At 41.6% G+C, this 13,982-nt stretch overlaps 1 protein-coding gene across 2 annotated transcripts in view; it reads left to right on the top strand.

Moving 5' to 3' along the window:
• The window catches only part of CERS6 (ceramide synthase 6), a 91,339-nt gene that overhangs the window by 73,583 nt on the left and 3,774 nt on the right, over positions 1 to 13,982 (top strand). For both annotated transcript variants that reach the window (XM_058809605.1, XM_058809604.1), the window contains exon 9: positions 13,634 to 13,790. In XM_058809605.1, the coding sequence (XP_058665588.1) occupies positions 13,634 to 13,790 (157 nt within the window). The remainder of the gene's footprint in view (positions 1 to 13,633; positions 13,791 to 13,982) is intronic.

Raw genomic sequence — 13,982 nt, 5'->3', positions numbered from 1 at the left:
CACCAGGGAAGAGTTTCAGACATAACCAGGTGCTGGAACAGCCTGTTTGCTAGAGTGCCATTGTGTTTACTGTGTAAACTAGATGAGAAACTAGATGAGAAACATCTGGGCCTTCTGCTGCTTTTCTGCTGGAAGTGGGCTGGAGACAGCATAGCTTCAGACTAGCAGGTGGCTGGCTGTATTGGCAAGAAAGGAGAGGAAAATGAAAATATTAGTCACCAAAAAACCCGACCAGCAGCTAAGCTTGAAGCTAGAATATTCTCAGTGCATGCTTCATGCACTGAGAATATTCTAGCAATATTCTAGCATTCTTTCAGCCTAAAGAAAACACAGTGTAATAAGTAAAATCTGACCTGCTATAAGGATGTTGTTGTCATGCAGATTGAGATACTGCAGACTCTCCTTTTCCGCCTCTCCTTTGAATTGGGGTTCTTGGGGCAGCTGTGTAACACTTCTGTCTAGGTTTGTGTGAAATTACACAGCTCTTACTGCAGTCTCACATCTTCCCAGACAGTCAACTGCTTGCATGTGCTCACACTCTTGTGGATACACAGACATGCATGCACACAGGCTGAGCACAGATGTTTGGTTCTGTAGCTGGGATCTTCTGATCCAGGGGGCAGATGGCTAATTAGAAAACACATGGAGGTACTTCATTGTAAAAATGCATTAAAGTTTTTCTGCATCCTGTGCACTATATATGAGGAGGGCTGAGAGAAGGTGTTGGCCTTGGCTCTTTCCTCAATCTTTTCTTTTTTATAAACAGAACTAGCACAGATACCTGTATTTCTAGGCAAGTAAGAGAGGTCGTTCATTGCATCAGAAAATTAAAAATGACAGTTTTGTTTTTGGGAAGCAGCAAGAATGGCAGAGATTGTACCCTTTGTAGAGTTTGTTTAGATTACCACCGAGCTCCTTATATGCAGAGGATTTACAGATGCCAATGTCAACCTCCCTGCTCCAATTTCCTTTCCAAACCTCACTAATGATACCTCTTTGAGGTTTTGTTAATGCAAACAGGGTAAGAGCAAGATGCCCTTAGGGAGCTGTGTCATCAGCTCTGCTTAACCCTACAATGTAGAAGTCTCATTTAGTGTTTGATGGCTCCAAAGATATTGTCATAATTCCTGGTCCCTACTGTGTTGTGAGTTGGTGAACAAACATGACAAACATTAAAATGGATAGACACACAAACTGCATGTTTAGAAACATTTGCTATTTTCTTTGAGGAGCATTTTTTTCTTTCTTAAACAGTTTTGCTTCCCTTCCTCAGTCCTTCCTTGAAGCCAACTGGGCCATTCACTGAATTTCTGTAAATGAAATAAGCTGGTTTTTCTACTTCCATGATGTCATATAGGAAAAATGGTGGCATTCCTGCTCATAGGATTTCACCTGACCTCTACTTTCCATTTTATATTGAGAAATGGAGGGGGGACCCAATTTCACCAGTGAATTTCTGCTGCTGGAGACTGCAGTATATGACTGTGCTTAAGGGAGGGCTCAGTCAGGTGAGGACTGGATGGGTTTGCAAAGGGGAAATCATACTTGGCCAACCTGATAACCTTCTATGATGAAATTACTGGCTTGTAATTACATAATTACTGGATTAGTGGGCAGAGTGCACCCTCAGCAAGTTTGCATGTTCCACCTGTGAGGAATGGCTGATACACCACAGGGTTGTGCTGCCATCCAAAGGGAAGGAGCCTCAAAAGGCTGCAGATACAGCAAACAGGAGCCTCAGAAGTTCAGCAAAAGCTGTGCAGAGCCCTGCAGCAGTATTTTCTGGGGGCTGATCACCAGGAAAGCAGCCTTGCACCACAGGAACTGGGGGTTCCAGTGGGCACTGGGGTGAACATGAGCCAGTTCTGTGCCCTCGTGGTAACAAAGGCTGCTGGAGCCCTGGGCTGCCTTAGGAGGGGGTGGGCAGTGGGCTCAGACAGGGGACCCTGCCTTTCTGCCAGCCCTGCTGAGGCCACATGCAGAGCACTGTCCAGCTCTGGCCTCCCAGCAGCAGAGAGGCACAAAGCTACTGGAGACAGCCCAGCAGCAGTCACTGAGACTGATCTGGGGACTGGGGCACCTCTCACAGGAAGAGAGGGTGAGACAGGCAGGATGGTTTAGCACAGAAAAGAGAAAGCTCAAAATGGGTATTATCAATATAGAAATTCATGAAGGGAGAGTGTAAAGAAGAGTGAGCCAGGGCTTGTCCATTGACAGGAGTGCAGCAGCTGGCAGTGTGCAGTGTGCTCCCTGTCACAACCAGAGCGGGGACCCTGGTGATCCCTCTGCCTTGTCATGCTTAACCCCAGCTGCCAACAAAGCCCCAGGAAGCTGCTCACTCCCTTCCCACCAGTGAGATGGGGGAGAGAATCAGGAGGGTAGAAGGGAGAGAACTCATGAGCTGAGATAAAACCAGTTCAATAGGTTAAGGCAAGGGCTGTGCACACAAGCAAAGCTGAACAAGGCGTTCATCCACCACTTCCTGTGGGCTGGCAGGTGTTCAGCCATCTCCAGGACAGCAGGGCTCTATTTGTAATGGTGACCTGTGAAATGCAAACACTGACACTCTAAACATGATCCCTTCCCCCTTCTTCCCCCAGATTTGTATGCTGAGCACGACACCACATGGTGTGGAGTATCCCTGGGGGCAGCTGTCCCAGCTGTGTCCCCTTCCAACTCCTTGTGCACCCCATTCTCCTCACAGAGGGCTGTGTGAGGAGCAGAAAATGCTTTTGCTCTGTGAGAGCACTGCTCAGCAATAACAGAAACATCCTGAAATTACCAACACTGTTTCCTGCACAAATCCAGGATATAGCCCTATGCTACCTACCATGAAGAAAACTAAGTCTGTGCAAGCCCAAACCAGTGTATCCCTGAATCAATGAAAAATACATTCATTTATCTGAATATGCAAATAGTTTAGTGTGGTGTAAAAAAAATATTTGATTTTTTAAGACCCTTTTATTTCCAGACCAAAGCCTTGATGTTTGTCAATCCCTGTATGGGCCATAAACTTAAGAGTTGGACTCGATGATCCTTGTGGGTCCCTTCCAGCTCAGAATATTCTGTGCATCTCTTCCTGATGGCTACCCTTAGATAAAGCCAGAGGCAGATTCATTGTTCTAGCTGTACTGTAGGCAATGCATGTGGGAGTCAGAGTTGGCAGGAATGAGCCATGGCATACATGAGCTTGTGTCTCCCAAATCCTTTTCCTCTATGTAACAGCAGTTCTAAATCTTGAGCTCTATTAGTTTGCATGTCAGCAAAGATGACTCACTGGAGTGGCAGCAGGCCAGGAAGTATAGCTTTGCTCTCCTTTGCTGAAAATTCAAAATAGCAAAATTTGGTGCCTGATTAATATTACATAAATATGCAAATTTTGCTAGCATAAAGGCTGAGAGGTATAAAATCAGTGTGCATGTAATGTAAAAGCAAGGCTGTAAGAAAACTTCCCCCATGCAGGAAGGTGAATGCCCCAGACAGGCTGGCAGGGACGTCACTGCCCAGGCCCTGCTGTGCTGCCCCTTGGCACAAGGGCACTTCTTTGTGCATAGAGGGGCTCATGGAGAATTCAGAACGTATCAAATGCTGTTGTTTGAAGGGTGTTTAACAGCAGGGCTAAGACAAAAGAAACTGGCAATTAGGTATATATTTAGCAGTCTTTCTGCAGGCATCTGGAGTTCATTTCAGCAATAATTCAAGAACCCCAGGATACTTTCTGCCTCCTGCTGCTAAGTGAATGTAGGAGTAAAGCTGCTATTTTCACTGACAAGACATTTTGCTTGTGAAATTCTCCCACTTGCACATAATCACTGTTCTAGCAAATTACAACATAGAACACAACTCTCCATGAGTCAGGAGGAACATGGTGCCTTCTCAGGTGAACCAGGATTGTAGGGAGAATGAAAGCAATATCAACCAAAAGTTAATATAAATTATACAAGCCCTTGGCTAATCTAATCAGGCTGGGTAAAGCAGTTACTTATATTTATTTACCAGGTTAAGGCACCAAACCAGTTAAATTGAGACTCTTTCAAATTGCTCTGACTAGTTACTAGCATGTGATTTTCTGGAGTTTTTAACTTCTTTTGATTACATTTATAATGAGTTATATTGTCTGGGAGGTAAGAATCTGTGTTTCAGGAAAGTGTTGCTGACAAGTACTGCTGTCAAAAGACAAGGACACAAGCAAACAGCATTGGCATTCATGGGCTGACCTGTGAGTTCTCAGCATGCTCGTATTACACGCATGCACTGAGAAATACAAAATAGTGCCTTAACGTGCAGATAAAATGAAAGCCTGATTGAAGCAGATTATAAAGAGCAGAGGTCATGTTCTGCATATGCTGTCCTACAAGTTCTCATCTAGGCAAATTTGGTATAATCCAGGTAGTCCTTACTATGCCCTTCTGTTCTTGATCTCTTTGTACACTGTCAGTGTCCAGAGCTGTATCACATTAAAAGCTGTGAAGATGGACAGTCAACTACTTTGATTAGTTGGTATAGTCTTGTTTCATGCCAGTAGGTACATCTTAGCTGGATCTTTTTTTTTTTTTGTGAGTCTGTTTGGAAATATTCTGGGGGAAAAAAATGGAAACCAGTAATTCTCACTGTTAAAATTCAAAGCTGTTTCAGGTGTGTCTCCTCATCAACTGCAGTGTGTGGCTTCTAAATGAGATTTTGGTGCCAATGTACCTTTTATAAGTATGGGTCAGCCAATCCTCAGAAAAAAACTTTGTTCCTTGCTATTCTTTCATTTTTGAAGCTTGTTCATGACAGTACACACAGTCTGGCTCATGGCTGATATCTAATTGCCTTTACATGGCAGTGAGTATCTGCATGAAGCAGACAGGCCTGGTGTGATTCTTCATGAGTTACAGTTAACTTCTGTTCAGCGTGGTGATCTCTAATGAACCCCAGTTGCTCATTGCCAGAGCTGCAGTCCTCTCTGCATGACTGGCAGAGCAGCTCCTCCTGAGTGCCACCGCTGGCTGAGCGCCACTGTGGGGCATAGCCCTGTCCTTAGTGCACACACACTCTGTGTTCCAGACAGTGAGACAGGACTGCCAGTTTGCACTGCTCTCTGTCCCTTCATTTATCCTGGAATCTGCTTCTCTCTGAGCAAACAGGGCAGTGCAGAACCCCCATAAGAAGCAGCTGCTACAAAGATTTTCTGACCCTCTCTTTTTCCTAGTTTTGTTCTGTAGCTGATATTGGCTGGGTTTGTACAGCGCTTAACAAGCGGTGAAGCTGAATTGTTGCCTTTCATGCTGGTTTTCTTTTCTGGCACGCTGTCTCCTGACTGGCCCTTGGAGTACGTGCGCTGTGTGGGAGGACAGCATGTGGACCCCAGCAGAGTCTCTCTGCCTCACTCCTCTGAACGTGCTGGTGGAACAGAAAGCTCCAACCTACCCTTCAAAGCATCCTACAGTGCCAGAGCAATGCATAGACAGTGATTAAAGCAGAGTCCTGGTCAGGTTCTTCACATAGTGAGAATTCAGGTAGCTAGATGAGTCCCAGCTGCCCACACCTTGCCTGCACTCTGAATGAACACAATTGCTTAGCAATGGTTTTAGTTACTCTTGTTGGATTGTAAACCTTTCTAGCCTAGCTAGGATAATAAAATAACTTTTCTGTTAAGATGATCTCTTCTGACACTGTCTCAAGCTCATTTTGCTCAGAATATTGTCTAAACCAGAGCACAGTCATATTCACATGTTGCTTGTGGGTAGCAGATACTGAAAGAATAAATTATGATTTTGATACTTGATTCCTGATGCTATTCATACTGTCATTGATTGGATGCTGTAGAACTAGCAAAAATTATCTGATGTGCTTACATTTCGGTCTGTTTGTAGTTTCAGCAGGCAACTTATAATCAATCCGTTTATCAAGAGCATTTGATAACAAGGTTTTGGCAAACTAACAATAGTATATTCAAAGAACTCATAGACTTCAATTTGTGGATAAAAAAGAAGGTTTAATTAACTAAGTCTCTATAAATTTACTCAGAACTCTTGTCTCAGATCTTTAGCAGTGTTAAAGTTAGTATAGTGTTGTCATCCCATCTGCTTCTGACTGAACATTATCAGATGTTATCCTTTCTAATGCCTAGTTATTTTATTTCCTCCAATTTTTTACTGCATTTGTGAACTCAGGCCTCTGGAGTTTTACAAGAAGCAAGGGTGAAATCTTTGGAGTACAGGTTAATACTAATCCAGCTATTTACAGGGAAGCTATAAGAAATGGAAAGGTTAGAGGTGTCAGTCACCATTATGGGCTTGCAATGTAAATAACAAAATGTGGCATTTGCTCAGAGTTGCCGTTTTAAAAATTTTCATGTGATCATAGCAGGAAAAAATTATATGAAAAAAGATTTCATCAGACTTCCAAACCCATTCTTATTTTTAGTTTCTACAGACTGTACTCTGTGGCTATAATAATGCTTTCTGTTGTCAAGGATAGCCTATTCAGTTAGTGTTCTTACTTTTTTTTTAATTAAGAAAAATGTCCTATCTAAAACCTGTGCACCAATTGGAAACAGGACAGACACCTGTGCAGCGGCACTTCTCTTGCTCAGAATTATTCTGCCATAAATGTGTCAGGGCAAGGGAAGCAGCATGGTTGTTTTTCTTGTGGCCAGACGTCTTAGCCACTTTTAAATCAGCTCAGGTAGGTAGTTTGAACTTGTGCAGACATTCTGCCTATTCTCAGCCCCTTTTCTCTTAGAGATATCTTTAGCACCAGGGTTTGCTGTTGCTGTTACTGACACGTATTTTGTGGTGCTACAGAGTCAATACAAAAGCAGAACAATGCTACTGCAAGCTTCTGACAGATGTGGGATGTAAAAATCATAGCTGTGCAAAAGCAGGAGAGTAAGTTAACTTAGAAGCTTGAAACAGTCAATGACTTTTGAACTCCATGATCAACAGCCCTGATGGGGCTGGAATCTCATTTGTGTTCAGCTGGGAGGGGCTCATGGTGGCTGAGCACCCTGGGAGAAACCCAGGCCCATGTAAATGAGCACATTCCATAGCTTTCATTGGGGCTGCACAATGGCAGAGCTTGACCCATAATATCTCTGGAAGAATAAATAATTATTAAGAAAATTGGATTAAACTGAAAACTGTTTAGAGATGATTTCACAGACACTGATGTTGCATATAGTTTAGCACAACTGCACTTAGTTTTACTCAACAGAAAGGGGCAGGAGGATGGCTTTTTTATAATCTGATACTCTGTTTTGCAAAGATTGGAAACTATATAATTTACAACAAATGCTTTTCCTCTTTGGAGAATAACATGCACTCCAGGAAAATGGATCTTGATATGTGTTCTCTGTTGCTCATATAAAAGTTTTATAGGTGCCTGAAGATTTTCAGATTTGGAAGAGTAATTCTTAGCATAACACAGTTCTTCAGTACCTGTGAGTTATTATCATGGGCCTTTACACAAGCATTTTGTCATAACACATTACTGATACAACATCTTGCTGTGTATAATTACATTCTGCTAGGAAACTTGAGTTCTCTCCATAACCTGATGTCTGTGAAGGACTCTCCTGAGGTTTGAGTTTGGACTGTGAAAGTGCCTATGACCTTGTATCTTTTTTTTTTCTATCCTCAAGAGTGTAAATGCTGCTATTCATACCAGTGGCTGCAAAATCAGCTAATGGGCAGTAACTGCTGATGAGAAGGAATTGAGTGAAAAGCACAGCTGAAACCAGGACAGTGACAGCTAGGTCAGGTCTCTTCTACAGTACATCAAACATGAATAATTTCCTGCCTGCTCCATCATTTTAGTTAAGTAATTGGAAATCCTATTGATCTGCACACAGGACTTAAAATAACACAGTCTCAGTGGCAGGGCTGTAATTTCTGCAAAGACATATTGTTCCTGACTGGCATTAGGACAGGAGCCACCCAGCCCACAGCAGCTGGGCATGTATTGGTACCCTGTCAGGAGATCCCTGATGTGGGGCTGCTGTGGGTGAGCAGAATGCTGTGTGGAGCTGACCTCACTGATAAAACTGAAGTGTGTGGATTTGACATTGCTCTGAATACTGACTCAATAGGTTATATTCTTTCTGTCTCTGCATTTTGCAGAGATCTTTCATCAGCTCTCTAAAAGAAGGAGGGTAATGAGCATCACCAACCAAACAATCTGATGAATCAGTCTGAGATGCTGTTGAAAGATCATTTCTCTCTCTCTTCCAGTCCTTTCCCTGCTTCATTGCTTCTGTGTGGGTGACTGGTTCATCTGACTGTTCTCTGTTCACAGTGGGTTTCTGCTACTTCTCTTGTATTTGCCATGCACTGATACTCTGGAGGGCTGAAAATGTAAGAGACAGCAGGATCTGGAAAGGGAAACAAGCTTGTTCTCCCACTCAGCAAAAACCAAGAAGCAGAACAGTGATATAGACACAGCAGCTGGCCAAGCTGAAACTCAGATGAAAAACTTGGCAGTGTAGCCCTTAATGTACTGAATTTGCTATAATTAAATATTTAGCTGCACTGCAGCCTGAGGACTCCAGTACATGGAGTGCTGCAAACCAAAGTTTCCTCAATTTGATGACTGTTTTGTGTATGATTCCATATACTTCTCAGGTAGAAAGCTGTTTAGTTCATTTGAAATCTCATGCAGAAACATCTGTGTGTAAGGTCTGTTGTGTAGCACTGGCCTTAAAAGTAACGAGGACAGCCTGGGATATGAAGTCCTGTCAGATTTCAATCAAGGTCTTAATCCTAGAGATGAATCTTGACCACTGATGAAAGTGTCTGATTTATCATCCTGTGGCTGATCAACATGTGCACATACATGTACTCTCACACTCCACTGCTCTTCATCTGTCTGTCAATCTCAGTGACATTTTTTTCTACCTTTCACTTTTGTGGCATCAGTTAAAGAAGTGTTTTATCAAGCTAATAACTCATCTTTATGTGGCCAACAAGGTGTGCCAATACTCTGTGCACATCTTTAACAAAAAATGAACTGTGTAAAGAAATTTGAGAATTTCTTAGATCACATAAGTTAATATAACAGATAAATTCACAATTTAGAACTCCTGACTCTTTATTCTCTGGTCATAGTCACTTTTACCACATATAATGAAGAATAAATGACTATGTTTTGGTGCAAATGTTTGGTTTTTTAAAGGAAAAATTTTAAAAAGGGGCAGAAACTTTGAAGCATTGCTGGTAGGAGCACTGTTGAGTTACTTGCACTAAATGGGATAATTAATGTAACTACATAATTACATAAATGTAATTACATATTTTCTTGGTAATGCATGCAGTATTGAAAGGTGTCCCAATACAGGTGTTACACTGCAATATAGAATACTGTTGTCTAATACACACATAATGGGGATAAAGACATTTATTCTGAATTATTTAGACAAGCTGGTATTGTATCGTGCTGTCCTTGGTCATATCTGAGACTCCCATCTATTGTGCTGTGTTATCAAAGTGACTTTGATTCAGCATGTTGCAGCAGAATATTGGGCACTGGGTAGTGCTGCAGAAGGGAAGGCAACTTGCAGTTGCACTAATTTCAGCTGCACAGTTTCTGCTCCCACTGGATGTGATAATAGTGCCCATCATGCTGCTATGCATCATTCTGCAAACAGAGTTTATCACTAATTTCTTGCTTGTCTGGAAGAATACCTGCTCCTTCCACATGATCCTCCTTTTCAGCTCTTTTTGTTTCTCTCAGGATCCTTTCAGAAGCAAACATAGAATGCTTTTATCAGGTCTCAGACAATATAGATAAGGACTTTACTCTTCCACCCATTCCTCTCTTTATTTATCTCCCTTCATCTCCAGGTTTTCCTTTCATCCTTGGTGCAAGACAAGGAATCAATTTGCCAAGAATTAGTAGCTGACACCCAAGGGCCTGGATTTGGGCCCACTAAGTTGTGGGAGGGGAGTGTAATGTTCATGAGTCAGTGTGGATCTGTTACCTCTAGTGTCCCAAGTACTGCTTTGCTGGCTAGATAAAGAGCTAGAGACTAGACCAAAAATCTGTGTTACTGTTGGTGTGTTGCAGGTGATTGTTTAGTAGTTGATGAAAATGTGTTCATTTTATTCTGATAATTGGAGTGGTAGTACAGTAAGTACAGGATTATCTCTCCCAGTGGCTCAGATATTGTGGCAGCATTCCTGAAAAAATACCACAAATTTCTGTAAGAGTAGATTGGATCTTAAGTGGTGAATTTATTTTTATTTGCTTTCATCAGCCATACTGCTTAATTCAAGATGCTAAACTGAGTGCTTCACACAGCCAGGTGCACAACCCTCCTTGGAATTCATTTAACCAGGGAAGAATACCTTCTATGAAATTGTGTTGTGTTCTCCAGCTGTCAAAGTCTTCCAGGGGCTCAGAAAACAAACAGTACAGAAATTATTTTCAAAAGCCGAAGCTAACATTTAGTTGCAAATTGCAAAGATCTGAGAAATGCTGGCAAAAGTTTTCAGAAAGGTAGAGCACTTGCAGCTTAAGGTAATTTTCCCCTGTGAGATCAAGTCCAGCTGTTTCAAGTCAGATACCCAAGAATCGAAGTTTCCACCATTCATTATGAAAAGCTGGGATTTAATCACTGGAGAGCTTTGAAAAGTGTGTTTACAGATTTAAGTGCTTTTCTGACTATTTGAATCCAATATTTATTTGCATATGCATCTCATAGGCACTTTCTCCTCCATCTATTTTTGTGCTGCTATTTCCAGTCCCTATTACTTGTGTAGTTGATTAAAATGCTTCCATTGAATACTTGAAGCAGTGAAATTCATGGAAAGTGGTCTAACCTATCTTTCCTCCCCTTCTTCCTCATTCTCTGCAAGCAGAATTTCTCCATATATTCTGACTCATAACCTTAATAATTTTTCCCCATTTCAGACTTTTAATATGAAATAATTTATTTATTTTGAGAGTTTATTTGCTCATGTCTATTTTTTCTGTAATTTTCTGTATTTTTCACTCAGCTTCTGCTCTGTAGGTGCTTGGACATAGCCTTAGTTCAACATGAACACCTAGCCTGCACGTCAGACCACTGAACCCCCTGTTAGCATTGATGGCCAATTAATGAGATCCTTTTTGCAGCTTTAATGGAGAATTCCAGTCTTGTCCTTAGTTTGCCAGATACAACAGATTAGAAAGCAGTCTGCTTTTTCATTGAGGCTTATTTCCCTATCTGATACACAATATATGAGTCATTTGCACATGGGACATGGGTTTTTGATACCAGAAGCACTCTTTTTGCTTTCTTCCTGACTTCTGCCAGAGTGGACTAACTCATCTCTAATGCTGCTTTTTTTACTTGACTTCTGTGGAAGTCCCCAGAGATGAATTTGGTCCAGTTAATAAAATATAAACAGAAACCTGCAGAAGCTTCAGTTACAATTCTGTGGCATTTGAAGTTTTAGACATAGAGACAGTTGAGTGTAAACAATGGTAACTTTATATACAGGAGTTGTTGATTTCAAGTTTGAATTTGATGTAATGGTTAGAACTGCAGTAAGCACTGGTGAAGTTGAACCATGCTGACTCCACATCTGTTTTGATGTGATGAGAGTGTCCCCTTGAACTGTAAAGTGGCGTGTTACTGTGACAAATATAGCTGCCACTGGCAGAACAAATTGCACAAAGCTGAGACTGAAGAGTTCCACCTGACAGAAGCAATAATGTGATGGGGTTTTTGCAAACTGGAAAACATTTTCTGGTGCTCACACCATAAACAGAAGACAGTGTAAAAACACTGTCTAGGAAGGTTATAAAACATTCAACTTCTGTAAGAAGGCAAAAATGAAAAGGTAGAAGTACTATGAAGTACCCCCACAGTATTGAGTCAAGTGTATGAGCAATCACTGGTTGCTTTGTGATCAGTGATGTTACGCCAATTGGGTGTGTATCATTACCACTAAATGTGGTATTCTGAATTTGTTGTCTGTACATATTTCATACTAGTACTACTTTGTTTTTGTTTTTTTAATTGGTTTGATGCTGCTGGAAAGAGCTGTGGGAAATGCGGTTGTTTCTTAGAAGGATGAGACGAGTATCCCTAATTTCTGCGCGGAGCTGAGCGCGGCTGTGCGCCCGTGCGGGGTCCGGAGCTGCCGGGCTGAACGCGCCATCTAGCGGCCAGCGGGGATGGCCGAGCTAAAACAGGAGAAAGAACAGAAAGGCAGCCGAGTTTTTAATGAATTTATGCATCAGCAGGGAAAGTGGATGACGTTTGACAAGTCCTTATATTGCCTTATTTTTTTCCACTAATTAACAGCCATTCCTAGATCGTTATTTGTTTTTAAAAATGATGTTGTTTTTATCATCTGTTCTCCACTCTGCTGTCAGGCTGTTTGCTAAGATAGATTGAAATCACCTGCTGTGGCAGGGTATCTGAGCAGAAAGTTAGTGCTGGATTAGCAAAGCTTCAGAAGTTCATTATGACATCAGTTTACTGCCTGCATCTGAAATGCTGATTCTCAAAAATTTATTTCAAATGTGTAGAACTGCCTGCATTTCTTAGAGTCATGGAATGATCTGGATTGCAAGGGATCTTTAAATGTCATTCAGCACAACCTGCCTGCAATGAGCAGGTGTTGTCATCTTATTGCAGGGGTTCCATACTGTTGTCTTCTTATCACAAATGTTTCATACCTTCTTGGTGTTTCTCTTGGGCAGCTCCTCAGGGCACTGACTCTTTCTTTCTCACAAAGCAGCCAACTGACTCCAGCTCCCTTCTCAACAGCCACCCCACTCTTGTATAGCACTCTTCTTCTCCTTGCTTACAGCTGTGGCCTGTTAAAGTCAGGCCTGTTCCTAATCTTTGATAATTGGCCCAGCTGCAAGTCCTCAGGGGTAAGATTACTTCCTGCACTATCTTGATTTGCTTATATTCTATCCCCCTACAAGCAAGGACATCTTCATCTAGATCAGATTGCTCAGAGCCCTGTCCAACCTGACCTTGAATGTTTGCAGGGATGGGGAGTCTACAGCCTCTCTGGGTAATCTGTTCCAGTGTTTTACCACTCTCAGTGTAAAAGTCCTCTTCTTTAGATCTAGTCTCAATCTACCCTCTTTTAGCTTAAAACCATTAGCCATTGTTTTATCTCAACAGGCCCTACTAAAAAGTTCATCCCCGTGTTTTTATAAGCCCCCTTTAAGTACCAGAAGGCTGCAATGAGGTCTCCCACCCCTCACTGTCCATTGCCCACCTGTCCTGGATGTAACTGCCAAGCCTCGCTCTTGGCTGTACCTAAGTGGTGTGCAAATCGGATTTAGTGCAAAACAGTGGCTAATATGGGGGCCAGTAATTTTTGTTATCAATCAGGGAAGGTGTTATTTGGGTCAGCAAACACCTGCTAGCTGTATAGATGAAGAGAAGAAATGCACACTGAGGACCTTTGTTTTCTGTATGGAATGTTTACAAATCAAGTTAAATATTGAAAGCAACATTTTGATGTTGTTTCTCTCTGGAGACACCTGTGTGATTCAGTCCAAGTCACTATTGCTTTGAAAACCAACTGTCTGTGTGGATATCATCTAATTAAGTGCTTGTCATTCTGATTTAAAAATAACTTCTTTGAGATTGTTGGCTTAAGGAAATTTTTGTTATTTTTCTGTCCCTTTTTTTTTCTAGGATATTAAATACAACGTTGTTTGAACTGTATGAAGCTCTGGGCAATTTTCCTGCCTTGTGGGTCTTCAATGTGCTGCTTATGGTTCTTCAAATTCTGCACTGTTTTTGGTCTTACCTAATCATAAAGGCAGCCTACAAAGCTATTTCAAAGGGCAAGGTAAGACAACACGGTTCTGTTTCATGATTTTTATTTTTCTATTATCAATAGAAGTCACTTTTTGTTTGGGTTCATTTCTTCTTTTTCTAATCCATAACATGCTACTGAAGACACATCTTGTTTTAGATAAACTCTTCTTTCCTTTCCTGGAAACTTTTTCCCATTCCTAATGATTGTCAGATAGGTTAATAA

Source organism: Ammospiza caudacuta, chromosome 8 (assembly GCF_027887145.1).
Source record: "Ammospiza caudacuta isolate bAmmCau1 chromosome 8, bAmmCau1.pri, whole genome shotgun sequence".
Classification (NCBI taxonomy): Eukaryota; Metazoa; Chordata; class Aves; order Passeriformes; family Passerellidae; genus Ammospiza; species Ammospiza caudacuta.
The sequence above is the reverse complement of the archived record's forward strand: the minus strand, read 5'-3'. Positions and strand labels throughout refer to the sequence as shown.